Source organism: Panthera uncia, chromosome F1 (assembly GCF_023721935.1).
Source record: "Panthera uncia isolate 11264 chromosome F1, Puncia_PCG_1.0, whole genome shotgun sequence".
Classification (NCBI taxonomy): Eukaryota; Metazoa; Chordata; class Mammalia; order Carnivora; family Felidae; genus Panthera; species Panthera uncia.
In genome coordinates this window covers 29,787,834-29,811,725 of record NC_064813.1, presented here as the reverse complement: position 1 = coordinate 29,811,725, position 23,892 = coordinate 29,787,834, and the positions used below count along the sequence as shown (strand labels likewise).

Genomic DNA, 23,892 nt, shown 5'->3' with positions numbered 1-23,892 from the left:
CGGCCGGAATCTCAACCCGCCGCTGCGGCAGCGTTCCGGCAGGTGCTCGGCGGACCAGTGGAGTGCTGCGCTGGCGGCGGCGATGGGGGCTGTGGGCGAAGGGTTGGTGGACTGTCACTGCCACCTCTCGGCCCCGGACTTTGACAGCGTATGTAAGGGCGAGGCCCTGCCCGTGGGAGCGGGGAGGCTCGCGGCCCTTTACCTTCAGATTGTTTTTGCTCTCCTCCCTTAAGACCAAGCCTCAAATCCTCCCAGGCCCGTTTATGGCCCGGAGTGACTTGCTCCCGGCTCCGTATTTAATCTCAGTCCTAATGATTTTTCTTTCTGATCCTGAATAGCGTTAAGCCCTCTGTCTCCACGTAGCTTTTATTTGCTCTTCCCGTTTGCTGGAGTGCTTTCCCCCTTCCTCCCCTTGGTCCGGCCGTTTATCCCACCCGCCTCGCAACTCCTGGCGGAGCCCCCAGTTTTCCCGGGAAAATTGTGTTTTCGGCACTTTCCCGCGCACCGTGTGTTCCAGTTCTAATGGGGAAGAGAAGCAAACAAAAGGACAGAACACAGAAAATCAGAGTTGCAAAGTTGCACAGTTGCAAACTGCTCCATTGGGGATGAGAGGCTGATGATAGAGAAGGAAGAGCGGGGTGTCTTTTAGGGGGTAAACCTCTCAAGAGGGGGCACTTAAGTTGGAATTGCAAAGACAAAAAGTCGGCCAAGCAAGGAGTTGGGTGTACGGTGGTGTAAAAAGCAAGCAGGTAGCAGGCCCCAGACAGGATAGAACTTGGCACATTCAGCCTACAAAAAGGCTGGTGGAGCCCACTGAGCTAGAAAGAGAGGGGTGGAAACAAGACTGGTGAAGTAGGCCAGTAAGGACAATGTGGATCCAGTAAAGGTTTTTTGTTTTTTGTTTTTTTAAGGGAGAGGGACAAATCTGATTTCCATTTTAAAAACCGTTTTGCTAATGTGTGGCAAATAGCAAGAGTGGAAGCTAGAAAACCCTAGCTTTTGGAGGCGTTTACTGTATGTAGACAGGAGATGATGGTGGTTGCAAGGGGGTTTGAGAGAAGCAGATGTTTGGCACATGTTGAAGCCTAATATCCTTCCAAGTGGAAATGTCATGTAGTCATCTTTAAATGTCAGTCTTGGGTTCAGGAGAAAATAGGCTGGAGATCAAAATTGGGGACTCATTAGCATAATGGTATTAAAACCTGTGGATGAGATCACCCGAGGTATAGAGAGAGAGGAGCATAGGGTCCTGAAATCTGGCAGAGGAGAGAGAGCCAGCTAAGGAGACTGAAGAGTAGCAGCTAGTGGAGAGCGGTGTTTGCAGGAGGGTAGTATAGCAGAAGCCACGAGTGGGAAATATTTCAGGAAAGAAGGAGTGAACAAGTGAGTTCTTAATGCTGCTGAAGGTAAAGTAAGAGGAGGATAGAGAAGTGTCCTTTATATTTCACAATAACAGTTTCTGTTTTAGTAGAGTGGGAACAGAAGCCAGATTTTAGGGAGAGACGAAGTAAACAGAAGGTGCATCACTATTGCTCTTCACATTCTGTCACACTGTTCCTTGCCTTTGTTGTCATTCTTTATGGTGCCTAACTACATTGATATATACAGCCAAAGAGCTGTATTATTTATTATCTAAAATAATTGTGATTACTTACGCTTGTTTTAGGATCTGGATGATGTTTTGGAGAAAGCCAAGAAAGTAAGTCGATATCTATCATTGCCTTTTGTTTTCCTATTGATTTCAAGCTAGAACAGCTTGAACTTTAGAGACAGTATGCTTATGTTGCTTTGTTAATAATAAGTAAATTAATTAACTGTTTACTATATGCCAGGCCCCGAGCTAAGCCCTTTCTTACATTGTCTCATTTAATGTTTCACCACATCCTTAGGAGGAAGCTACTATTTTGTAGCCAACCATTTGGTAGATGAGAAAACTCAGACCTAGAGATTAACCTATCCAAAGACACACTGCTAGTAACGTGATACAGATAAGATAGATAGTCTGGATCCAAAATATGTTCCCGCAACTACAGTGCTTACCAGTTATATGGAACAGATTGGTCCATCTGTCAGTTCTGAAATTAGCTCCGGAGATCATGGAGAAATTACAAAAGTTTCCTGAGACATTTTTAATTTGTTTCAGAAAAAAATGACTAATTTTTGGAAGTATTTATGAAATTGATTATAACGAGCACTTTATAGTCTTCCCTAAAAGTCATAGTCAGGAATGGTTGCCAATACATTTTACATACACAGCAATCATTCACTATGGCAGCTTAATTAGGAGTTTGGAATTACACAGGCCTAGTGATCTTTTTTTTTTTTTTTTTAATTTTTTTTAACGTTTATTTATCTTTGAGACAGAGAGAGACAGAGCATGAATGGGGGAGGGGCAGAAAGAGAGGGAGACACAGAATCGGAAGCAAGGCCTAGTGATCTTTAGCGAGCTATTTGACTCCATCCAAAACTCTCTCCTGATCTAGATAGTGGATTATAGTAGTGCCTACCTCATAGGGTTGTGTAGATTAAATGAGGTAATACTTATATTCACTGAACATAGTGCCTGAAACATAGTGAGTACCCAGTGATAGCCATCCTGATTATATTGATGGTGTGTGAGTAAGAATAACTAAAAGTACAGAAGACTTTAAATTTGTCTTCAGTTATATTAAATGTGTATTGTTTGAGACTCTAACTATTCATTTTTGTTTCAGGCCAATGTTATGGCTCTTGTGGTGGTTGCTGAACATTCAGAAGAATTTGAGAAGATTATGCAGCTTTCAGAAAGGTGCTGCTTCTCTCATTAAGCATTTAAAGAGTTGTTAATAAGGATGCAGTTATGATGTCATATTTATAATATCAGAGATCATCCATTTTGAAAGAGAATAAGAAGAAAAAAAGTCACATCGATGTAGCCCTAAAAAATTCTTTCATACTTGTTCTTTAGAGTAGCATTGTTTACTAGTTTAATATTCCTGTTCTCTTAATTTGTTCTACATTTTTAGGTATAAGGGGTTTGTCCTGCCATGTTTGGGTGTTCACCCTGTGCAAGGAGTTTCACCAGAAGACCAAAGAAGTGTCACATTAAAGGTAACAGTCATATAAAACAAGAACCATAAAAAAAAAGATGCCTTTTTACTTTGTAATCCTCTTCTTTCTGACCTATATTCTAAGGCAATAATCCAGAAGAAGGAAATACTACCTTTCACATAGGTATTTGTTGCAGCATTATTTGTAATAGAGGAAAAAATGGAAACAGCCTAGAGGCTCAGAAATAAAAATTAATTAATTTGTAGAATGTTAAATATACATACATACATATGGGATGCATGCATGGAAAATGAGAATTATAAGGTTTATTTTATATTAGTGATGAAGAAAATATTTAACAGTATAATATAGGGAGAAAAGCAGGATACCAAATGGTTATTTGCTAGGAGTGACATCCAAGGAAAAATATATTCTATAAGGAAAAGACTGGAGAGAAAAACACAGAAATGGTATTAGCTGTGATGATTGGGCAGAATTATAAGTGACTTGCTTTCACATTTTTTATCATGTTGTCCTGTTGCTTTGGCAAAAAAGTGATAAAATATCCAGAAAAAGAAAGTTACAAATTCATAGATGTAGTATTGTAAGGGAGCAAATGAGCAGTGTCTTCTTGACCATTAAGCCATTTCTATAGGAATGCTCTGATCTATTAAGCTGCGTTGCTTTTATACCCTCTGTGAAAAAAATCCTACCTACAAGATCTCACTGACTCACAATAGCCAATGTGTCTTACATTTCAGACTCGTCTCTTGACTCAACATCAGGGTGATGCACAGTTCCTTAAATGCTTTATTACATAATGGAATTGATAGCCCCCCATTTTGAAGAAGTAAAGACTTTTTGTTACCTATGAATAAAGGAGGCTACAAGGTCTTTGACTTTTTATAATAGTGAATTTGTATTCTTACATTAGGATACCCCAGGTAGCTCTATTTATTTTGAAACAAAAGTACTTTTAATTCACTTAAGGTAAAAATAAATACTTGTCCTATAGCTCTCCTGAGTTGTTCTCCTGTTATGATAGAATTAGCTAAATTGCCAAAGAGTTAAAATTCCAAAAATACTGGGGATCATAGCAAGATAGCATTTCTTTCATTGATCTTGAGATTTCTATTAATAGGCATTCATTTAGTTAGTCAACAAGTGTTTACTGAGCACCTACTGCATTTCAAGCACTCCTCCAAGCAGCATGGAGTGAAATCCCTCTCGTGGAGGCTAGATTCTAGATAGGGGCAGACAGACCATCAACAATTAGATACGCAAACAGGAAAACTTTAGGTAACACTTAGTGCTTTAAAGACAATAAAACAAGATTATGTGATAGGGATTGTGGATGCTGGTTTTTAGATTGTAGTCAAGGAAAGCCTCTCTGAGGTGGTGATGTTAGAAATGCAACCTGAGTGCTATGAAGGAATTGGCCCTGCAGAGAGAGGCATCCAAGTGTTGTAGGCAAAGGAAACAACCAAGCACGAATGTCCTAAGGTAGGAACAAGAAATAAAGTGCTGATGTGACAACAGTGGTGATGTCAGAGGGACTGGTAAGGGATCACGTCGTAAGGGCCTTGTCGGATTTCATCAATTCAGTGGGAGATTTAAGACAGGAGCAAAAGAGGAAGACAGAAGGAGCTAGGAGACTATTACAGAGAGAGAGACGGTGGTAGACTGGACCAGAGTGGTAGCAGCAGAGGTGAGAGGAGGTGGGTGGATTTGACATATTCTGGCACAGATGTAGAACTGATAGGACTGTTTAATTTATAAAAGTAGTTAAAATACCAACAATAGATGGGTAATTCTAGATTCTTAAAGCAGATATGAACTTAGGAAATCTCAGGATAGCCCTCTGAAAAACACCACAGATAAGCAGTTATTCCTATTTTACTCCTAGTGTGCTTGTCCATACCCTAGATTCATTTTCCCATATTGATTAAATTAGAAGCCCCTAATATGTGGTACAAAACTACGTATGTAGTAAGCATTTATTAAGTTAATTTGGTTTATAAACTTAAAGTGGCCTAGCATCGCTTCCCGGCCCTTTGGCTAGGATCAAGTGTAAAGTTGCCTAGATCACACAGATCTTCCAGCACATTACTGAATTAATTCAGTCAATATATATTATTACCAGGCAGGGCTGGGACCCTGGAGACGCTTCAGGGAACCAAAATTCACTGTCTGCAATCTAGTGCCCCCTGCAAACAGGGCATGTGCTCTGCAGTTGGCTCTGGTCCCTTCTTGGCCCACTTCGTTCATTTGTGTTACACGCCTGACCTGTTCTAAAGGTTCTGAAGACTAAACATTTTCTTTGATAAAAAATCTTTTGTAATTATTTAAAATCATTCAGAATAAATGTGCTCTCCTTCCCTTTTGCCCTTTGTCCCCTTTTTTCCTCCTCCCTCCTCCTTTTCTCTTTTTTTCTGTCAGCAGCATAGTAGGAACAGCATGGGCTTTGAAGTCAGAAAGGCCTGTCCTACTGGCTTCTGTGATCTGTGGCACTTTGCTAAGTCTTAATTCCCTCTTTTTTTTTTTTTTTTAAAAGAGGCTTCATGCCCAGCGCAGAGCCCAATATGGGGCTTGAACTCACAACCTTGTGATCAAGACCTGCACTGAGATCAAGAGGTGGTCACTTAACCCACTGAGCCGCCCAGATGCCCCACAATTTCCTCATTTGTAAACCATGAATAATTATACAATAGTAGTCCTAGTCATAGTTATAGAGGTTTAGGATTTTTGAAGCCCCATAATAGAACCATTAGCTATTAAGGAACTTGAGACCTTATGGAGGAAGTTGGAACAAAAATGAAGTCAGAAATAGATTTATGAATGTCTTTATAAAACTTTTTACATCTATTGAAATACTAGAGACCACACACACAAATACACACATGTATTAAGTTAGTAGTATGAATTATATTAATTTCTATTTACTATCCCTGACTTGCCAGAACTTCCAGACTATTTCGTGAGAAGTTGGAACAGTCTTATTATAAATTTGTTTTGTTTTTTTCCACAGATAATACATATTCCAAGAAGCACAATTTTTCCTATATCTGCTCTTCATCCAAATGTACACCTTCTTTCTAAGACTTTCCAAATATCAGCCATTTCCTGGGTAATCCCCAACTTTTCCAGTGCCTCTGAGCTTTGAGAGACAGAGTAACTTGTATATTTGATATGGAAGAAACTTTGGATGACACTGTTTAACCTCGGCTGTTGTCAGACGCCTTCTCTGGTGTCTAAGGTTTTATACTCTTAGCTCCTACAACAATGTTAATTCCTCTTCGTTGAGTCTACTAGAATGTATTTCTAAGGCCTTGATCTACTCTCTCCCTCATCCTTTCTGTCTCTAGAGGTAGAATTGTAAAATCTCCTGTTCCTTTACCATCTGTTTCACCTCCCTCTTCTTAATTCTTCTTTGTCCTGATTATCTTCAGTAGAATTCCTTTGCAATTTACATAGCCTGAGACTAAAACTCTCAAAGTAGTTTATAAGATATCTAGAAGCAAATTTTCCATATATGTATTTATTTGTCTTTCCCTTTTCTTACAAGGGAACTCTCACAGGGTGAATTCTCTTTAAGTGGAAATAGTAATATCATGGAAACTAACAGTATACAGTTATTTCAGTAGTTGACAAAGAAGCATATGTGTGATATTTAATGTTTATGCTATTGAATCTTTAGGGAAAAAATAGGCTAGGCATGACTGTAAAGACAGAAGAAATCAGTGAAAACAGTGCAGGAGGATGTATAGGATTATCACTATGAAAAAACTAAAAAAACATCCTCAGAGGTGGACATACCACAGTGCACTCCCAAAAGCTCAATTACAAGGGTGACTACCTGTCGGCTTTCTTCTCTCTTGCTCAGCTATTCCAGGAGGAAATCCAAATCAGTCTTAAATGCCAGGGAATACCTCTTAAATATTAGGAAGTGTTCTGGTGGAACTTTTCATTGAAAGTCTTGTTCTTGTAACCTGACTGGGTGTGGGATGTTTCTACTCAAATTTCCAAATAGTAGTATGTACCATTGTAGGATGACTATTAATACTTCTTCACTGGTTAAAGGTATTGAATGTATATAAAGGATCCAGTATAGTACAGTGCCTGGCATATAAAATGTTTTTTCTAAAGTATCAGTTCCCTTCCTCTTTATTTAAGCAAATTTACTTTTTTTTCTCCCAGGATTTGGATGTAGCTTTGCCCATTATGGAGAATTACAAGGATCGATTATTGGCGATTGGAGAGGTAACACCAAATAGCCGATCAAATGACTTCCAATCCAGACTTAAATATGATATATGAATATAATCTTTAATTCACTGTTGGTGGTTACGACTGACTTAGATAATTATCTTCACCCTATTTAGCTGAATGATAATTTGTCAGTACTTCCTCAAAAAGCAAAATAGCTTGCGGATAAAACAATAGAAAACTTCACCATAGGCTTATGTTAATGAAAGAAAACTACTTTGTTAGCGTTTCTAATTATTTTCTTTTCCTTTTCTTAAATAGGGTCATCTCTGTGGTAGTTAACTTGGTGTATACTGACATTAACTAGGCTAGAGTTTGTAATTAAAAAACACTTTTATTATACAATTTACAGTTGTGAAACATTTTTATCACTTGGTAATAAACTCCACTTCTAATCAAAGATAAAAGATAAGAGTAACACTTAAATTTAGAATATAGCAATGCGTGCCAGAATAGTGTCAAGGGAAACAGGCATTATAATCTTCCCTGTCCAATGTAGTAACCACATACAACTGTTCAGCACTTGAAATGTGACTGGTCCAAACTGAGATGTGCTATAAATGTAAAATACACAGCATTTCAAAGTCTTAGTACCCAAAACAAGAATGTAAAATAACAATGATTTTTTTATATTGATTTTGTATTGAAATAATAATATTACTATATAATAATGATGTTTTTGATATATTGTATTAATAGGATTAAAGTATATTATTAAAATTAATTTCACCTGATTCTTGTTAGTGTTTTTATTTTATTTTTTAAAAAATGTTTATTTATTTTTGAGAGAGAGAGAGGGAGCATAAGCAAGGGAGAGGCAGAGAAAGAGAGGGAAACACAGTCTGACGCAGGCTCTAGTCCCTGAGCTGTCTGCACAGAGCCTGATGCAGGTCTTAAACCCATGAACTGTGACATCATGACCTGAGCCGAAGTCGGACACTAAACCGACTGAGCCAGCCTAGGTGCTCCTTGTTAGTGTTTTTAACAAGGCTACTAGAAACTGTGAAGTTACGCATGTGGCTTGCATGTATGGCTCCCGTCATGTTTCTTGGACAGCATGGCTCCATGGCATGTCTTTTAGGTTCATTAAACCATAAACGTGTAAATCTGTTGTATTTTTCCATTACAGGTGGGACTAGATTTCTCCCCCAGATTTGCTGGCACTGATGAACAGAAGGAAGAGCAGCGACAAGTCCTAATCCGACAGGTCCAATTAGCCAAAAGATTAAATTTGCCTCTGTAGGTTAATTAATCATCTTTCTGTATTAATAGCTATGGAGCAAATTAAATGATGATTCTCCTGAGATGGAGCTTTGCATTTCTTTTTCTCTGAATTGCTTTAATAGAACAAAATAATACTTACAGATTAAGTACCTAAAAAGAATTTTTTGTTGTTAAACAGAAATGTTCACTCACGGTCAGCTGGAAGACCCACCATCAGCCTCTTAAATGAGCAAGGTATTTAGGTTCCTGAGAGAAATGTGCCTAATATTTCAGTTTGACAGTTCCAGTCCATGTTCTCATGGAATAAACCGTGTTTCACTTTGATTTCTTAAAGGGAATGAAATGGGGCAAGGGTGGAGGTGGAAACCAACTAAGGTGATTTTGCAAGTCAGTCTACTTCCAGGTGTGACTATACCATTTAAAAGGCCAGCATAAAGCAAATGAAAACTTGGATCAAGTAATTTATATTCCCTAATTTAAAAATTAGCAGTTCCAATTTTTTAATCAGCTTAACCAGCTGATTAAAGACAGGAAAAAACAGAGCAAAGATGTGTTACTGTTTTGCATGTTTTCTGGCTGCTGCTTCAGAAAACGGTAATTATACAGGCTGAGGCCATGATACATAAAATGCACTGTCAACTTCAGCTGCTTCTAAAGTAAAAGTATATCTTACAGAATTACTTTTCAGACTTTATAAAGTGTTATACACAGTAAGAAATATACTTTATTTTGAGTCGCAATATATACACATGTATACTTTTTTTGTAGTATGACTTTATTTCGAGACTTCGTATATGTGCATAAAGAAACCTGAGAAACGTTTAAGGAGCAGTATATTTATATGGTATATATAAATATGTGTGCATATATATATGCAGACACACACATACATATAAGCACATGCTGGTCAGTTGTGACTCACTAAATTGATTTCATAGTTCACTTAATAGTCGCAATCTACAAATGATCACACCTACTATTTGAAAAAAAACTGTATCAAATAGTAAAGTAAATGTAATTGCCTGCAGCTAGAAAGTATTGTATTTCTCAGTGATGAGAATCACTGGGATTAGTAAAAATTACTGGGATTTTTAGGCAGGCTGAGTGGCCATCCTTTAAGAACTAAAGGTGATCTTGTGAAGCCAGCCCTGACTACAGAATCTCTCAGTCACTGATTCCCTGTCTCTTTCACAAGCATTCTTGCAAAGGATAATTTCACTGCTTAAAGACGTAGTAGGAAGAATAATTGTTCCTACTAGAATAATTTCCAAATGTCTAGAAAAGGTTTGATGATAAAGGATGTTTAGAAATGTGTTTAAAAAATTGTATTTCAATTTTATTCTGAAGATTAACAACGTGCTGTATTTTTTATTGTACTGTTTGAACACTGTACATTTACCCGTTAGAAGTCATAGAACCTCATCCTTATGTCCTTGTGATCAACATTTACTTAAAATTTACAATCTATGTTGCCCAATTTGATTAGTGGAAAAACTTCTCATTAAGGAAATGAAAGGAAACTCTAGCTTCTCATTAACTTTTGACAGGTGCTGACAAAGTGCTTCTGCATGCATTTGATGGCCGGCCATCTGTAGCCATGGAAGGAGTAAGAGCTGGGTACTTCTTCTCAATTCCTCCTTCTATCATAAGAAGTGGACAGGTAAGTTCTTTAATTAAGCCTCAATTTATGCTTTGTGAAATACACTTTAAAATACGAGCTTTTATTACACACTTGTAATAACTTACTCTGGTTACATTACAAAAACTAATCATAGGTCCCTACCACACACTGACATGAAAATTAACTCAAAAATGGATCAAAGACATAAACACAAGAGCTAAATCTATAAAATTATTAGAAGAAAACAGATCAAAATCTTTATAACCTTGGAATTGGCAATGGTTTCTTAGATATGACACCAAAAGCACAAGCAGTCAAAGAAAAAATAGACTTCACCAAAATTTAAAACTTCCACAGTAAAACAATTCTTGTACTTTTTATACTAGAAGAGATACTATGGAGAAAGTGAAAAGATAACCTACAGAATAAGTATTTGCAAATTATATCTAATAAGGGTTTAGTGTCCAGAGTATATAAAACACCATTCCTACTCACCAATTAGAAACAAAATAGGTGTGCCTGGGTGCTCAGTCCGTTGAGCGTCCAACCCTTGATTTCAGCTCAGGTCATGAACCCAGGGTTGTGGGACCAAGCCCTGTGTCAGGCTCTGCACTGGGCACAGAGCCTGCTTGGATTCTCTCTTTCCCTCTTTCTCTGCCCCTTTCCTGTTCATACTCTTGCTCTCACTCTCTCTCAAAAAAAAAAAAAATAATAAATAAATAAATAAATAAATAATAAACAGGCAAATAACCCAGTTTAAAAATGGACGAAGGATTTAAGTAGATTTTCCCCAGAAGACATACAAATGGTCATAAGGACATGAAAAGACATTAGCCAAAAAGAAAGCACAAATCAAGGGTACAATGCAGTACCACTTCACACCCACTCGGTTTGACAGTTTCTCAAAAAATTAAACACAGTTAACATATGACCCAGCAATTCCACTCCTTGGTAGATACCCAAGAGAAATGAAAACATATATCCACACACAAACTTGTACATGAATGTTCACAGCAGCAGGATTCATAATTGCCAAAAACTAGAAACAACCCAAATGTCCATCAGCCGATGAGTGGATAAACAAAATGTGGTGTGCCCGTATAATGGAATATTATTCAATCATAAAAAGAATTGAAGTGCTCATTCCTGCTAAAACATGGATAAACCTTGAAAACATTATGCTAAGAAAAAAGCCAGACACAAAAGAACACATATCATTCCATTTATATGAACTGTCCAGACTAGGCAAATTTCACAGAGGCTGAAAGTAGACTAATGATTGCTACTAATCATTAGTGACTACTAATGGGTAAAGGGTGTCTTTCTGGGGTGATGAAAAGTTCTGGAATTACATACTGCTGATGGTTGTACCACCTTGTGAATATAGTAAAAACCATTGAAATGTATACTTTTATTTTATTAAAAAAAATTTTTTTTTAATGTTTATTTATTTGTGAGAGAGGCAGAGAGTGAGCAGGGGAGGGGCAGAGAGAGGGAGACACAGAATCTGAAGCAGACTCCAGGCTCTGAGCTGTGAGCACAGAGCCTGATGCGGAACTCGAACTCACAGACCACGAGATTGTGATCTGAGCCGAAGTCGGACACTCAACTGACAGAGCTACCCAGGCACCCCTGAAATGTATACTTTTAAAGAATGAATATCATGGTATGTGAATTCTATCAATTAAAAATGCAACAAAAACTAATTTAGGTAATTTACCATATTTTTAGACACTCTTTTTTTTTATATTTTATTGTCTTTGATACTGAGGTGCATGTTACAGTCAATGGCATCTTAAATTCTGTGAAATACAGTAAATTGTCTACCAGTATTCAGAACTAATGTAAGTAAAGAGTACAGAATTGAGGTATGGCCAAGATTTTTTAGAAATGTCTCCAAGGGGCATTTGGATGGCTAATTGGTTAAGCATCCAACTCTTGACTTCAGCTCAGGTCATGATCCCAGTGTTGTGGGATCAAGCCCCACATCGGGCTCCACACTGCCTGCATGGAGCCTGCTTACGATTCTTTCTCTCTCTCCTTCTGCTCCCTCCCTTGCTCCCTCTCTCTCTAAAATAAAATTAAATTAAAAAAAAAATCTCCAGTAACAATTATTTATGTTTTATTATTTTTTGAATTGTAGTTTTTAAAATCAGGTTTATTGAGAAATATACCTATTGTGATTTGCCTTTTTTACATGCACAATTCTAATGGTTTTAACAAAGCTGTACTACCACCACATTCAAGATACAGAGTATTTCCATCATCCCAAAAAGTTGCTTCATGTACCTTTCTAGTAAATTCCTCCTTCCACCCCCAATCCCTGGCAACCACTGATTTCTGTCCCTATGGTTTTACCTATTCTAGAATGTGATCTAAATGAAATAATTCATGTAAGCTTTTGGATCTGGCTTCTTTTACTTAATGCTTTTGGATTCATCCGTGTTGTTGCATATATGAGTAGTCTATTTTGTATACGTAGTTTATTTTGATTGCATGTGGATTTTCCAGATTACCCATTTACCAGTTGATAAATATTTAGATTGTTTCCAGTTTCACACTATTATGGATAGAGCTGATATAGACATTAACATACAGATCTTTGTTTGGACATATATTTTCATTTCTTCTGTGTTAAAACCTAGAGGTGCTATTGCTGAGTCATAAGGTTAAGTGTATGTTTAACTTATTAAGAAACTGTCAAACTGACTTCCAATTGGCTGTCCCATTTTGGATTCTCAACAGCAGTAAGCCAAAGTCTTGGTTCTGCATCCTTACTAGTACTTGGTGTTGTCATTTTTTTAGCTATTCTGATACGTGCATAACCATCTCTCATTGTGGTTTCCATTGCATTTCCTCGGTTAATGATGTTTCAAATTTATGTTCCATGATGACAGTGCAGAGCCTGCTTGGGATTCTCTCTCACTCCCTCTCCCTCAGTCTCCTTCTCTTTGTGTCCCTCCTTCACTCGTGCTCTCTCTCAAATAAAAAGTTTTAAAAAATTTAAAAGCACATCTTTGCAGGGGTGCCTAGGTGGCCCAGTCAGTACAGCATGTGACTCTTCATCTCAGAGTTGTGAGCCCCACGTTGGGTGTAAAGATTACTTAGAAATAAAATGTTTTTAAAAATTTAAAATAAAAGCACATCATTTCATGTGCTTATTTGACATCCATACATCCACGTCTCTTCTTTGGTAAAATTTCATTCACATATTTTGCACCTTTTTATTTGGTTTGTTTTTTATTGTTGAGTTGGTGAAGGTCTTTATATATTCTGGATGCAAGTCCTTTATCTGCTAAGTGTTTTGCAAATGTCTTCTCTCATTTTCTCGCAAATATATTCTTTTATTTTCTCCAGTGTCTTTCAAAGGGAAGTTCGTTATTTTGATGAGCTTCAGTTACTATTTTTCTTCTAGGATTTGTGCTCTTAGCATCATATCTAAGAAATCTATCTAACCCAAGGTCAAAAAGATTTTCTCTTATGTTTTCTTCTAGAAGACTTACAGATTTAGTTTTACATTTAGATTTGTGATCTATTTTGTATATGTTGTGAAGTATGAGGCAAGATTCACTATTTTGCCTATAGATATCTGGTTCTGGTATAATTTGCTGGAAAGATGATCCTTTCTCCCTAAAACTACTTTGGCACTGTAAAAAAATTAGTTGACTGTATATCTGGATCTACTTCTCATTTTTCAATTCTGTCCCATTGATGTATATGTCTGTTCATATGCCAATATCACACAACCGTGATTATGTTAGATTTATAGTAAGTTTTGAAATCAGGTAGTGTGAGTATGCTGCAGTAAAGCAAATATCACAATAAAGCTGCGTCTCAACAGTGGGCTTAGTAATTATTAAATCCCATTGTAAACAGATGTGCCGTCATCCAAGCTTTGTTGTTCCATTTATAGAGCACAAGCAGAATAAATTTAGCATTATTCTTAAGGGCTCTAGGATTTTTAGAATGGTAAGTAAACATTAAAGTCACCAGCTGCATTAGCACCTAACAAGAAAGTCAGCCTGTCCTTTGAATTTTGGGAGCCAGGCATTGACTTTTTGTCTCTAGCTATGAAGGTCCTAGATGGCATCTTCTTCCAGTAGAAGGCTGTTCTGTCTACACTGAAAATCTGTTTTATAGCATAGCCACCTTCCTGAATTCTCTGAGCTGGATCTTCTGGAGAACTTGCTGCAGCTTCCATGTCAGCCCTTGCTGCTCCGCCTTGCACTTTCATGTTTTGGAGACGGTGTCTTTCCTTAAACTTCATGGACCAACCTCTACTGGTTTCAGAATTTACTTCTGCAGCTTCCTCGCCTCTTTCAGCTTTCATAGAATTAAAGGGCTTTGCTCTGGATTGGGCTTTGGCATAAGGGAATGTTGTGGCTGGTTTCGTCTCCTTTCCAGGACACTCAAACTTTCTCCATATCAGCAATAAGGTGTTTCACTTTCTTATCACTTGTGTGTTCACGGGAGCAGCACTTTTCATTTCCTCCAAGAACTTTTTCTTTGCATTCGCAACGGCTAACTGGCACAAGAGACCTCACTTTCTGCCTGTCTCGGCTTTCCTCACCAAGCTTAATCGTATCTAGCTTTTGATTTAAAATGAGAGCTATGTGATTCTTCCTTTCCCTTGAACACTTAAAGACCATTGTAGGGTGATTAATTGGCCTAATTTCAGTATTGTGTGTCTCAGGGAGTAGGGAGGCCTGGGAGAGGGAGAGAGAGACAAGGGAATGGCTGGTGGGTGGACATACACATTTATCAGTTACGTGTACCGTCTTGTATAGGCACAGTTCACGGTGCCACAAAGCAGTTACAATAGTAACATCAGAGGTCTCTGGTCACATATCAGCATAACAGATACAATAACAATGAAGATGTTTGGAATATTGCAAGAATCACCAAAATGTGAGACAGTGACACAAACTGAGTAAATGCTTTTGGAAAAACGGCGCTGATAGACTTGCTAGATACAGGGTTGCTGTAAACCTTCAATTTGTAAAAAGAGAAAAACAAAAACAAAGCCTCGACATCTGTGAAACACAGTAAAGCAAGGTTGCCTATATATTATCCTTTTTACAGTTAAAGTATAGTTTATAGTTCAGTTTCAGATTATCTATTTAAAATCTTCCCTGTTTTCTAATATAAACCTTTAATGCTATAGTTGCACTAGCACTAACCAGTTCTTATAGTTACAATCCACAAATTTTGATGGATGCTGTATTTTCACTTTCTTTCAGCTTGAAATATTTTCTAATTTACCTTGTGACTTCCTCTTTGACCATATTGATTATTTCAAAGTGTGTGAAATTGATTATTTCAAAGTATTAATTTCCAAATACTTAGGAATTTTCCTGATAACTTTGTTATTAGGATCTGATCACTAATTCTATTGTGTTCAGGAAACATACAGTATGTAATTTTAATTCTTCCAAATTAGTTGAGGGGGCGCCTGGGTGCCTCAGTCAGTTAAATGTCTGACTTCAGCTCAGGTCATGATATCACAGTTTGAGAGTTTGAGCCCCACATCAGGCTCTGTGCTGAAGACTTGGAGCCTGGAGGCTGCTTCGGATTCTGTGTCTCCTCTCTCTGCCCCTCCCCCCACCCCCGTCTCTCTCAAAAATCAACAAACATTGAAAAAAAATTTTTTTAATAAAATAAATTAATTGAGGCTTAGTGGCCCAGAATATGGTCAGTCTTGGTAAATAGAACATACATAACTTGAAAAGAATGTGTATTCTGCTACTGGGGGATGGAGTGTTCTAAAATGTCAGGTCAAGTTAATTGATAGTTCAAGATTATTTTTATTTCTCCTATTTTTATCAAGTGTGGAAAAATTTCCTATTTGGTAATAATTTTTAGCTGTATCATTTCTTTTCCAAAACAAAAATACTATTTTTTCTAATTTTAAAGACAGTATATGTACATTATAGAAAATTGAAAGACTTCAGAAAAGAACAAATTTCAAGTCGGCCTAAATCCTACCACTCAAAGATAATCATTGATAACATTGATTTAGATCAATTCTTAGTCTTTTTGTTTTGAGTCAGCTTCATGGATATTAGTGTCTATAAATATTGATCTACTTCATCTTTAAAGTGATTGCATAATATTTCACACTATGGATGTACCATAATTTATTTAATCATTACTGTAAGTAAAGATCAGGTCATTTCTAGTTTTTCACTGTTAATAAACAGTGCTTCAGTACTCGGCTATAAAAAAGAATACATTCTTGCCATTTGCAACAATATGGATGGACCTACAGGGTATTATGCTAAGGGAAATAAATCAGACAGAAAAAGATAAATACCATATGATTTTACTTCTGTGTGGAATCTAAAAAAAGAAAGAAATGAACAAATAAAACCAAACAGACTCATAAGAGAACTAGTGGTTGCCAGAGAGGAAGGGAGTGGGGAAATGGGCAAAGTAGTTGAAGGAGATTAAGAGGTACAGACTTTCAGTTACAAAATAAGTCATGGAGTTGAAAAGTACAGCACAGGGAATATAGTCAATACTATTGTAATAATCTTGTATGGTGACAGTATTAGGGTAACACTTAGTAATGTAAGTATCAAATCACTGTGTTGTACACCTGAAACTAATATAATATTACATGTCAACTATACTTCAATTTAAAGTACTTCAGTGGATGGGGCACCTGAGTGGCTCAGTCGGTTAAGCATCCGACTTCTACTCAGGTCGTGATCTCACAGTCATGAGTTTGAGCCCCGTATCGGGCTCTGTGCTGACAGCTTGGAGCCTAGAGCCTGCTTTGGATTCTGTGTCTCCCTTTCTGTCTCTCTGCCCCTACCCCGCTCATGCTCTGTCTGTCTGTGTCTCTCAAAAGTAATAAATGAACGTTAAAAAACATTTTAAGGTACTTCAGTGGACACCTTTGTACATCCACAAATACACGTGCACATTTGTGCAGTATTTCCTATAAACGGAACCATTGAGGAAAAGGGATACATTTTTAAATTTTTGGTTAGATTGTCACATTTCCTTAAAGGAAGTTTATGACAGTTTAGCGTTTATCTACCAATAGTGCATAATATTTCAATGCTTTTTGAAATTTTAATCTTAAAATACTTTATTTTAACCATGTTTCATTTTGTATCATCTGTCGCCCATCTTTTACTTTTTTTACTTTTTTTCGTTTGGGTATAGTTGACACACAACGTTACATTAGTTTCAGGTGTACAACATAGTGATTCACTTCCCATTTTTACTTTCAAAGTGCAGTGGCAGCAAGAGAATTCTGTTCTTGCTTTAAAACTCATGAAGTTCATTACAATCCTTGTAATCCAGACAGAAAATCATAAACAGGAAAATAAAGCCATCTCCTACCCAATCTGAAACTTTAAATGTGCACACGAATCGAATTGGTAAACGCAAAGCCTTGAGTGACTCACAGCGAATAGTAGGAGCAAACACTGAGCGTGGTGGGTGGTGGTGGTGGAGACACCACAGAAGTCTCTTCCTTGGGTCTCCCTTGGGCGTGTGATACCAGATGTTTGGCTTTCTTGCTGGGTGTGCTTCATCTTTGGCTACTGGTTACTACTGCTCGGGTCCCTGGAGGCTTTGGATAATTTGGGGCAATGAATGTTTCTGTTTAAATCTATCAGTTGGTAGTAGAAGGATGAGAACACAGTGAACAATTATTGATTGAATAGGAAAGCATGAATTTTAGGTTCCTGGAGAGTAGGATGCATTGGTATATGGGTTTAGTGCACATTTTTTATCTTTATGGCTCATGTTTTAAACTGGTTCTCTCTTTTCTCCAAGAAGCAGAAACTTGTGAAACAGTTGCCTTTAACTTCAATTTGCTTAGAAACAGATTCACCTGCACTAGGACCAGAAAAACAGGTAAATGGTTATCTAAAATCTACATTTAGATTGTCTCTTTCTTTTGAACTGTTTTCAGTTTAGCCATGTGTCTCATTACAGTGTAAATACAGTGGAATCCTATTTTAATGCTAGGTTGAGAGATTTTATTAATTATATAGCTCTTGTGCTCCAGCACATATTATTGGATATCAGCCATGTCTTAATTTATGTAATAATGAGAGCCAGACAAGTACAGTAAAAAGTTCAGTATCTAGAGTCAGAAAGACCTGGATTCAAGTCCTGTCTCTGCTACCCACTAGCTGTGTGACTTTGGGCCAGTTGCTTAATCTCTTTGAAAGTGTGTCCTCATTTACAGAATGTGGGCAAAATAGTAATAAAATACTTGAGAATATTACAGTGAGTATTAAATGAAATAATGTATATGAATGTCCAGCAGCGCCTGGTTTATAGTAGATGTTCAAGAAATGTTTCTTTTTCTTCTATCAATTAGCGTGTTACAATGAGGCTCTGTTTCTTTCAGTACAAATGTTGATGTAATCATAGATTTATTGATGTGATCTTTGCTGTACATTTTATTATTGTAGGCCACAAAATGTCATATTTTAAGTATTGCTACCTTTTAAAATTATAACTGAAAGGAAGCCAGAGTATCTGCTCTGTTTGCTTTGGACACCGCCTATTACATTGACCTCCCAGTGTGGCTTACTGAGTGCCCTTGACTGCCCATCAGATCTGTGTCTCCGTGCCTACCAGGTTCAGAGGACCGGCACTCAAGACTCAGAAGTTTGGGAGCAGTAGTGATGTGATTTTTAATAAACTATGATTATTTACGATTGCAATGTGACTTTTGCTAATTAAAGTCCAATTAGTTACATATCTGTGTAAGTTGGCTCTTTAAAGAATATAGAAGACAGAGGAATGAGGAAATAGATGATCACAACTCCAGTTATTTTTTTGTTTGGGTATAGGACAAGATGTTACAGAATTGCTTTCCTGGTTAGTGTATACTAGAAGGAACAGAACGTAGCATTTTCCCCCTAAACAGAAATGAATTTCAAATGCTGTTCTAACTCAGTGTATATTTGCCTCTAGCTGATGTGACAAAAACTCTGGGTTTCCGGCATAGAGCCTTGTGCATAGCAGGTACTCAGAAATATTTGTTGAATAAATGAATTTTGTAGCTGGATATACTTTTTGTTAAGTAAAGTGCATTTGTTTAGAAAATCAGAAAGCACAGAAAATCATAAATAAGAAAATAGAACCATGTACTACTGAAAAGTTATCACTAGAGAGCAGTGGCTACGAGCATAAACCCTGATACCAGATTTCTCAGGTTTAAACCTCAACCAGCCTACAAACCAGCCATTTAGGATTCCTTCTTATCTACAAAAAAAAAAAGTGACGCTAAGAAAGCAGATAATAATAGTACCTATCTCATAGAGTTACTTTGAGGAATAAATGAGAAATCCTATGAAAAGTTTACAACAAAATCTTGCCTACAATAAGCACTAAATAAATGTTAGTTTTTATGTCCTTCCAGCCTTCTTAATATCCATATAGGTACATATATATTTTTCATAAAAATAAGAATAGCCTGAACAAATTTCATAACTTGCTTTATCTGGTAAACATCTCTGTATGTCAATATGCTTTTCCTCATCATGTTTAATAACTGTGTAATCTTCCAGTATGTGAACATACCATAATATCCGTAACTTGATATCGTTATTTACATTGTTTCCAACACAGCATGATAAACAACATGATGAACATCCTTGAGCAAAAATCTTGGTGCATATTTTTCATTGTTTTTTTAGGCTAATTATCAAGGTGGTTTGTTTGTTTTTTAAATTTTAACAGTTATCTTATTCCCCTGAGTATTATCAACTTGAGTAGAAAACATAATAATAATAATAATATAATTTGTAAAATCTGAGTGCTACTGATTATAGATACACCACTGTTTTGTAACAACTAAGAAAGAAAAATCACTGACAATTATGCTATGACATGCCATCGAATGTAAGTAAAACCAGTATCAATTTCAGAGATATTGAACATCTTAGAATCAGTGAAATACCAGTACGTAATCTATTTATTCTTCCAGACACACAATAGCAATTCTTGAATCCAACTGTAGTAAACCTGTGAGGTGAAGAGGCCAGGCAGCAGAGCAGTGACCTTTACAAGCCAGTCACTTATACAACAGACCAAAGCACAGTTAATTCATCAGACAGGCAGGTCACCAAGTGTTCACCACCTGCAGACTGCTTTATGTGCTGGGCCCTGGGCCTCAGTGTTAATGCCCGAGGACTCTTTTCAAGAACGACATCGACTTACAGTCAACATTGTACAGGCCAATGTTGTGGCTATAGCTTTTAAGCTGAGGTTCAGGGCCTTCTCCCCAGCCTTGCCTCCCCTCCCCTGCCATTAAGAAAAGAAAAAAACAAAACAAAACAAAAAAAAACCTCACTGGCTTTTACCAACTCACTTTGTTCTGCTCTATCTATGGTCTCTAAGATTGCTTCCCTTGAGTGTCATGTCTGATTCACTGTCTGCTTTGTTCTGTTTCAGGTACGAAATGAACCCCAAAACATTTCCATTTCAGCAGAATATATTGCCCAGGTGAAGGGGATCTCAGTAGAAGAAGTTATAGAAGTGACAACACAGAATGCATTGAAACTATTCCCCAAGCTTCGGCAGCTGCTCCAGAAGTAGCTTCAAAACCAAATCTGCTGCAGGGAGCAGCATCCGAGAGAAAGAAATGTTCCGATTAAGAGTCTGAACTAGGGGCACCCAGGTGGACATCCAGTCAATTAAGCATCTAACTTCAGCTCAGGTCGTGATCTCACAGTTCGTGGCTTCGAGCCCTGTGTCGGGCTCTGTGATGACATCTCAGAGCCTGGAACCTGCTTCAGATTCTGTGTCTCCTTCTCTCTGTTCCTCTCTACTCATGCTCTGTCTGTCTTTGTCTCTCAAAAATAAATAAACGTTAAAAAAAAAAAAAGAGTCTGAACTGAAGAAGCCATTATATAAAGGTATAGAAGATTATAATTGGAGAAGATATTTCTCCTAAAACTGGGCTTGGATCCTGAAACCCTGGGTTCTGATTCCACTTTGTACTTCTTTTTAATTTTTGGGGACCTAGCAGGAGATTGGGAAACATCACTGCTTCTTACCTTCCCCATTAAGTAGAACCACGAGATGAACCGAAACCATTTCTTCTGGCAAGGGTGGTTCCCACAGGTAAGATGTGAGTGCTACCGTGGTGGCTAAAGTTTGATCCTTCACCACCTGTTATATTTCCCATAGGATTTATCTGGTGAAAGGAGATCTAGTTTTTTATACTGTCAGAAATCTCTTTTTTCTGGGATTGTAAAATTGAATTGTCAGGACTTTGAATTACTTCTTTTTAAGAAAGAAATGTATAGGTTCTTATATTGATCTTAGACTTTGACGTGTGAGGCGAATGGTGTGTCTAATCACCATTAAATACTAAGCCCCAAAGGTTAGGTAGTAACTAAGTTTAAGATCCAATCTGAATTTTGTCACATGTTTAAAATGTACATAGGTTTGTGAAAAATGTATCTATTTTTGCATGTAGTGATATTTTATATTTTTAAGTTTTAAAAATCGTGTCTGCAAAGAGTTTTGTGGATGGATTGGTGGGGATGTATGCAATGTCCCCACCATCATACATAATGAATGTACATAATGTCACTAAACTGTACACTTAGAAGTTATTGAAGTGGTAGATTTTAACCACAGTGTGTATTTTAACCACATTTTTTTTTAAATTTTATATGTAGTTGACTAGGTGTTATGACCATACCAAAACCTCATTATTGAATTTTACTAAATTATACAATCAGCAAATACTGGAAAAAGTACCTATCATAGAAAAAAATTGACTTCCTACAAACTAGGTGATTTTACATAATCTTTAATATTTTGAAATTATTTATGTAGGAATCGAAACTAGTTCTAGGGCAGATGGCCCAAAGTGAACTAGACTAGCTAAGAAACCAAAGAGGGTGCTTCATGAGGAGCTTAACAGCCCATCAGCATCACGAGAGATGAAATTCCTACATGTAGTGGGAGGTTCCACTAAAATCGGACTTCGGAGCTCTCTTTCACCTCTGTATTTCTTCTGCCTATTTCCCACCCCTTCTGCCCACACCCCCTTTGTCCATATCTCACCTTTAAATCCTTTAAGACCCGGCTTACATGACTTTCCCTTGCCTGGTCATCCCAGCCAGACATGACCCCTCCCTCCAAATTGGGTAGCCACTTTCTTCATTTACTCCTCAATTTATTTGTTTCATTGATTACACAAACAGTTCTTGAGCCCCTCCTTGTGTGTTTCCCACTAATCTAGGCCCATAGGCTACAGAGAGGAATGAGACAAGGTCTTTGCCTTCAGTTCAAAATTTATAAAGTGCAAAAGTAATTTCAAAACTATGTTGAGAAGCACTATAATATAAGAGGAATAGAGTTCTATAAAACCAGTCTGATGACAACATGCATTACCTTTTACCTTTTTTTAAAGTTTATTCATTTATTTTTGAGGGAACGCAAGTGCAGGAGGGGCAGGGAGAGAGGAAGACAGAATTGCAAGCAGGCTCCATTCTGTGCAAAGCCCAAAGCGGGGCCGGAATCCGTGACCCATGAGATCATGACCTGAGCCAAGATCAAGATTAAGGACACTTCACCGACTGAGCCACCAAGGTGCTTCAACACACATTCCTTTTTACTAGGCTTACTTTGTGCATGTCTTTCAAATCTAGAGGTTGCGGATCATGTGAGAACTACTTTCTTTTTGCATCTTCTCTGTGGCCTGAAACGAGGTTTGCAATATCATATACTCTCACTTATCTTTTAAATGTGCAAATGGAGGCAGTAAGTCCAACTGACTGCAGCTGACAAGTCAGGTATGTTATCTTTCAATCTACTCTTTGAAATGGAGATCTCTGTTTTTTTTTTTTTTTAATTTTTATTTTTGAGAGAGAGCAGAGTGCAAGCAGGGGAGGGGCAGAGAGAGAGGGAGACACAGAATCCAAATCAGGCTCCAGGCTCTGAGGTGTCAGCACAGAGCCCTACACGGGGCTCGAACTCAACGAGCTGTGAGATCATGACCTGAGTCAAAGTCAGACACCCAACGGACTGAGCCACCCAGGCGTCCCAAAATGGAGATTTAATACTGTGTACCTTTTAGCTGGTTGGGTTTGTTTGTTTGTTGTTTTGTAGATGCATATTTTTCTCCTCCAGCCTGTAAATGTATTTAATACTATTCAAAGATTTTCAAAGGTTAAACATTCTGAAAAATAGGAATAAACCCTTATGGTCTGGAAAAGCAAATCTTTTGTTCCTATAGGAACGCCCGCCCCCAGGTGAAAAGCAAAGAGGACTTTTCTTCTTCCCACACCCCAGCCCAAGCACATGGTGACTTTCCTTACTAAAAGAAACCTTTCTTATTCCAACTTTTGTCTTTTATTATTCTGGTAAGAATCAGATGAATATGTATCATTTTTTAAATTAAAAAAGAAGACTCAATGCCAGCTCTTTTCTTTCATTATTATGCAACTAAATGTTCATTTGATCACTTTGCTGCTTGCTCTCGATCTCCCACCCCCTTTTGGTCATAATCCTCCAGCCTATAGCTGTTGTGTGTTTCCTTTCCCTCTCCCAGATCCCTCTTCCAAACTAAACATAAGGGTCTTGGAGCACCTGAGTGGCTCAGGCAGTTAAGCGTCCCACTTGAGCCCCACATCAGGCTGTGTTGACAGTGGGAAGCCTGCTTGGGATTCTCTCTCCCTCTCTCCCTCTCCACTGTCTCTCTCTCAAAAGTAAATAAATAAACATTAAAAATGAAAAGTAGCATGTAGCTCTATTAAAAA

At 37.5% G+C, this 23,892-nt stretch overlaps 1 protein-coding gene across 2 annotated transcripts; it reads left to right on the top strand.

The window, feature by feature from the left end:
• Nucleotides 1-6: 6 nt before the first annotated feature.
• On the top strand, nt 7-22,683 carry TATDN3 (TatD DNase domain containing 3). Of its 2 annotated transcripts, none has more exons than XM_049634172.1 (10): nt 7-148; nt 1,667-1,699; nt 2,715-2,788; nt 3,006-3,090; nt 7,228-7,290; nt 8,426-8,535; nt 8,699-8,754; nt 10,068-10,180; nt 17,933-18,013; nt 20,570-22,683. In XM_049634172.1, the coding sequence occupies exons 1-10, from the start codon at nt 83-85 to the stop codon at nt 20,711-20,713; spliced, it is 825 nt and encodes a 274-aa protein (XP_049490129.1). In that variant the 5' UTR covers nt 7-82; the 3' UTR covers nt 20,714-22,683. The 2 variants fall into 2 exon arrangements, with proteins under 2 accessions (XP_049490129.1, XP_049490130.1); XM_049634173.1 differs by having other exon boundaries at nt 17,936-18,013; nt 20,570-22,682.
• The last annotated feature ends 1,209 nt before the right edge of the window (nt 22,684-23,892 follow it).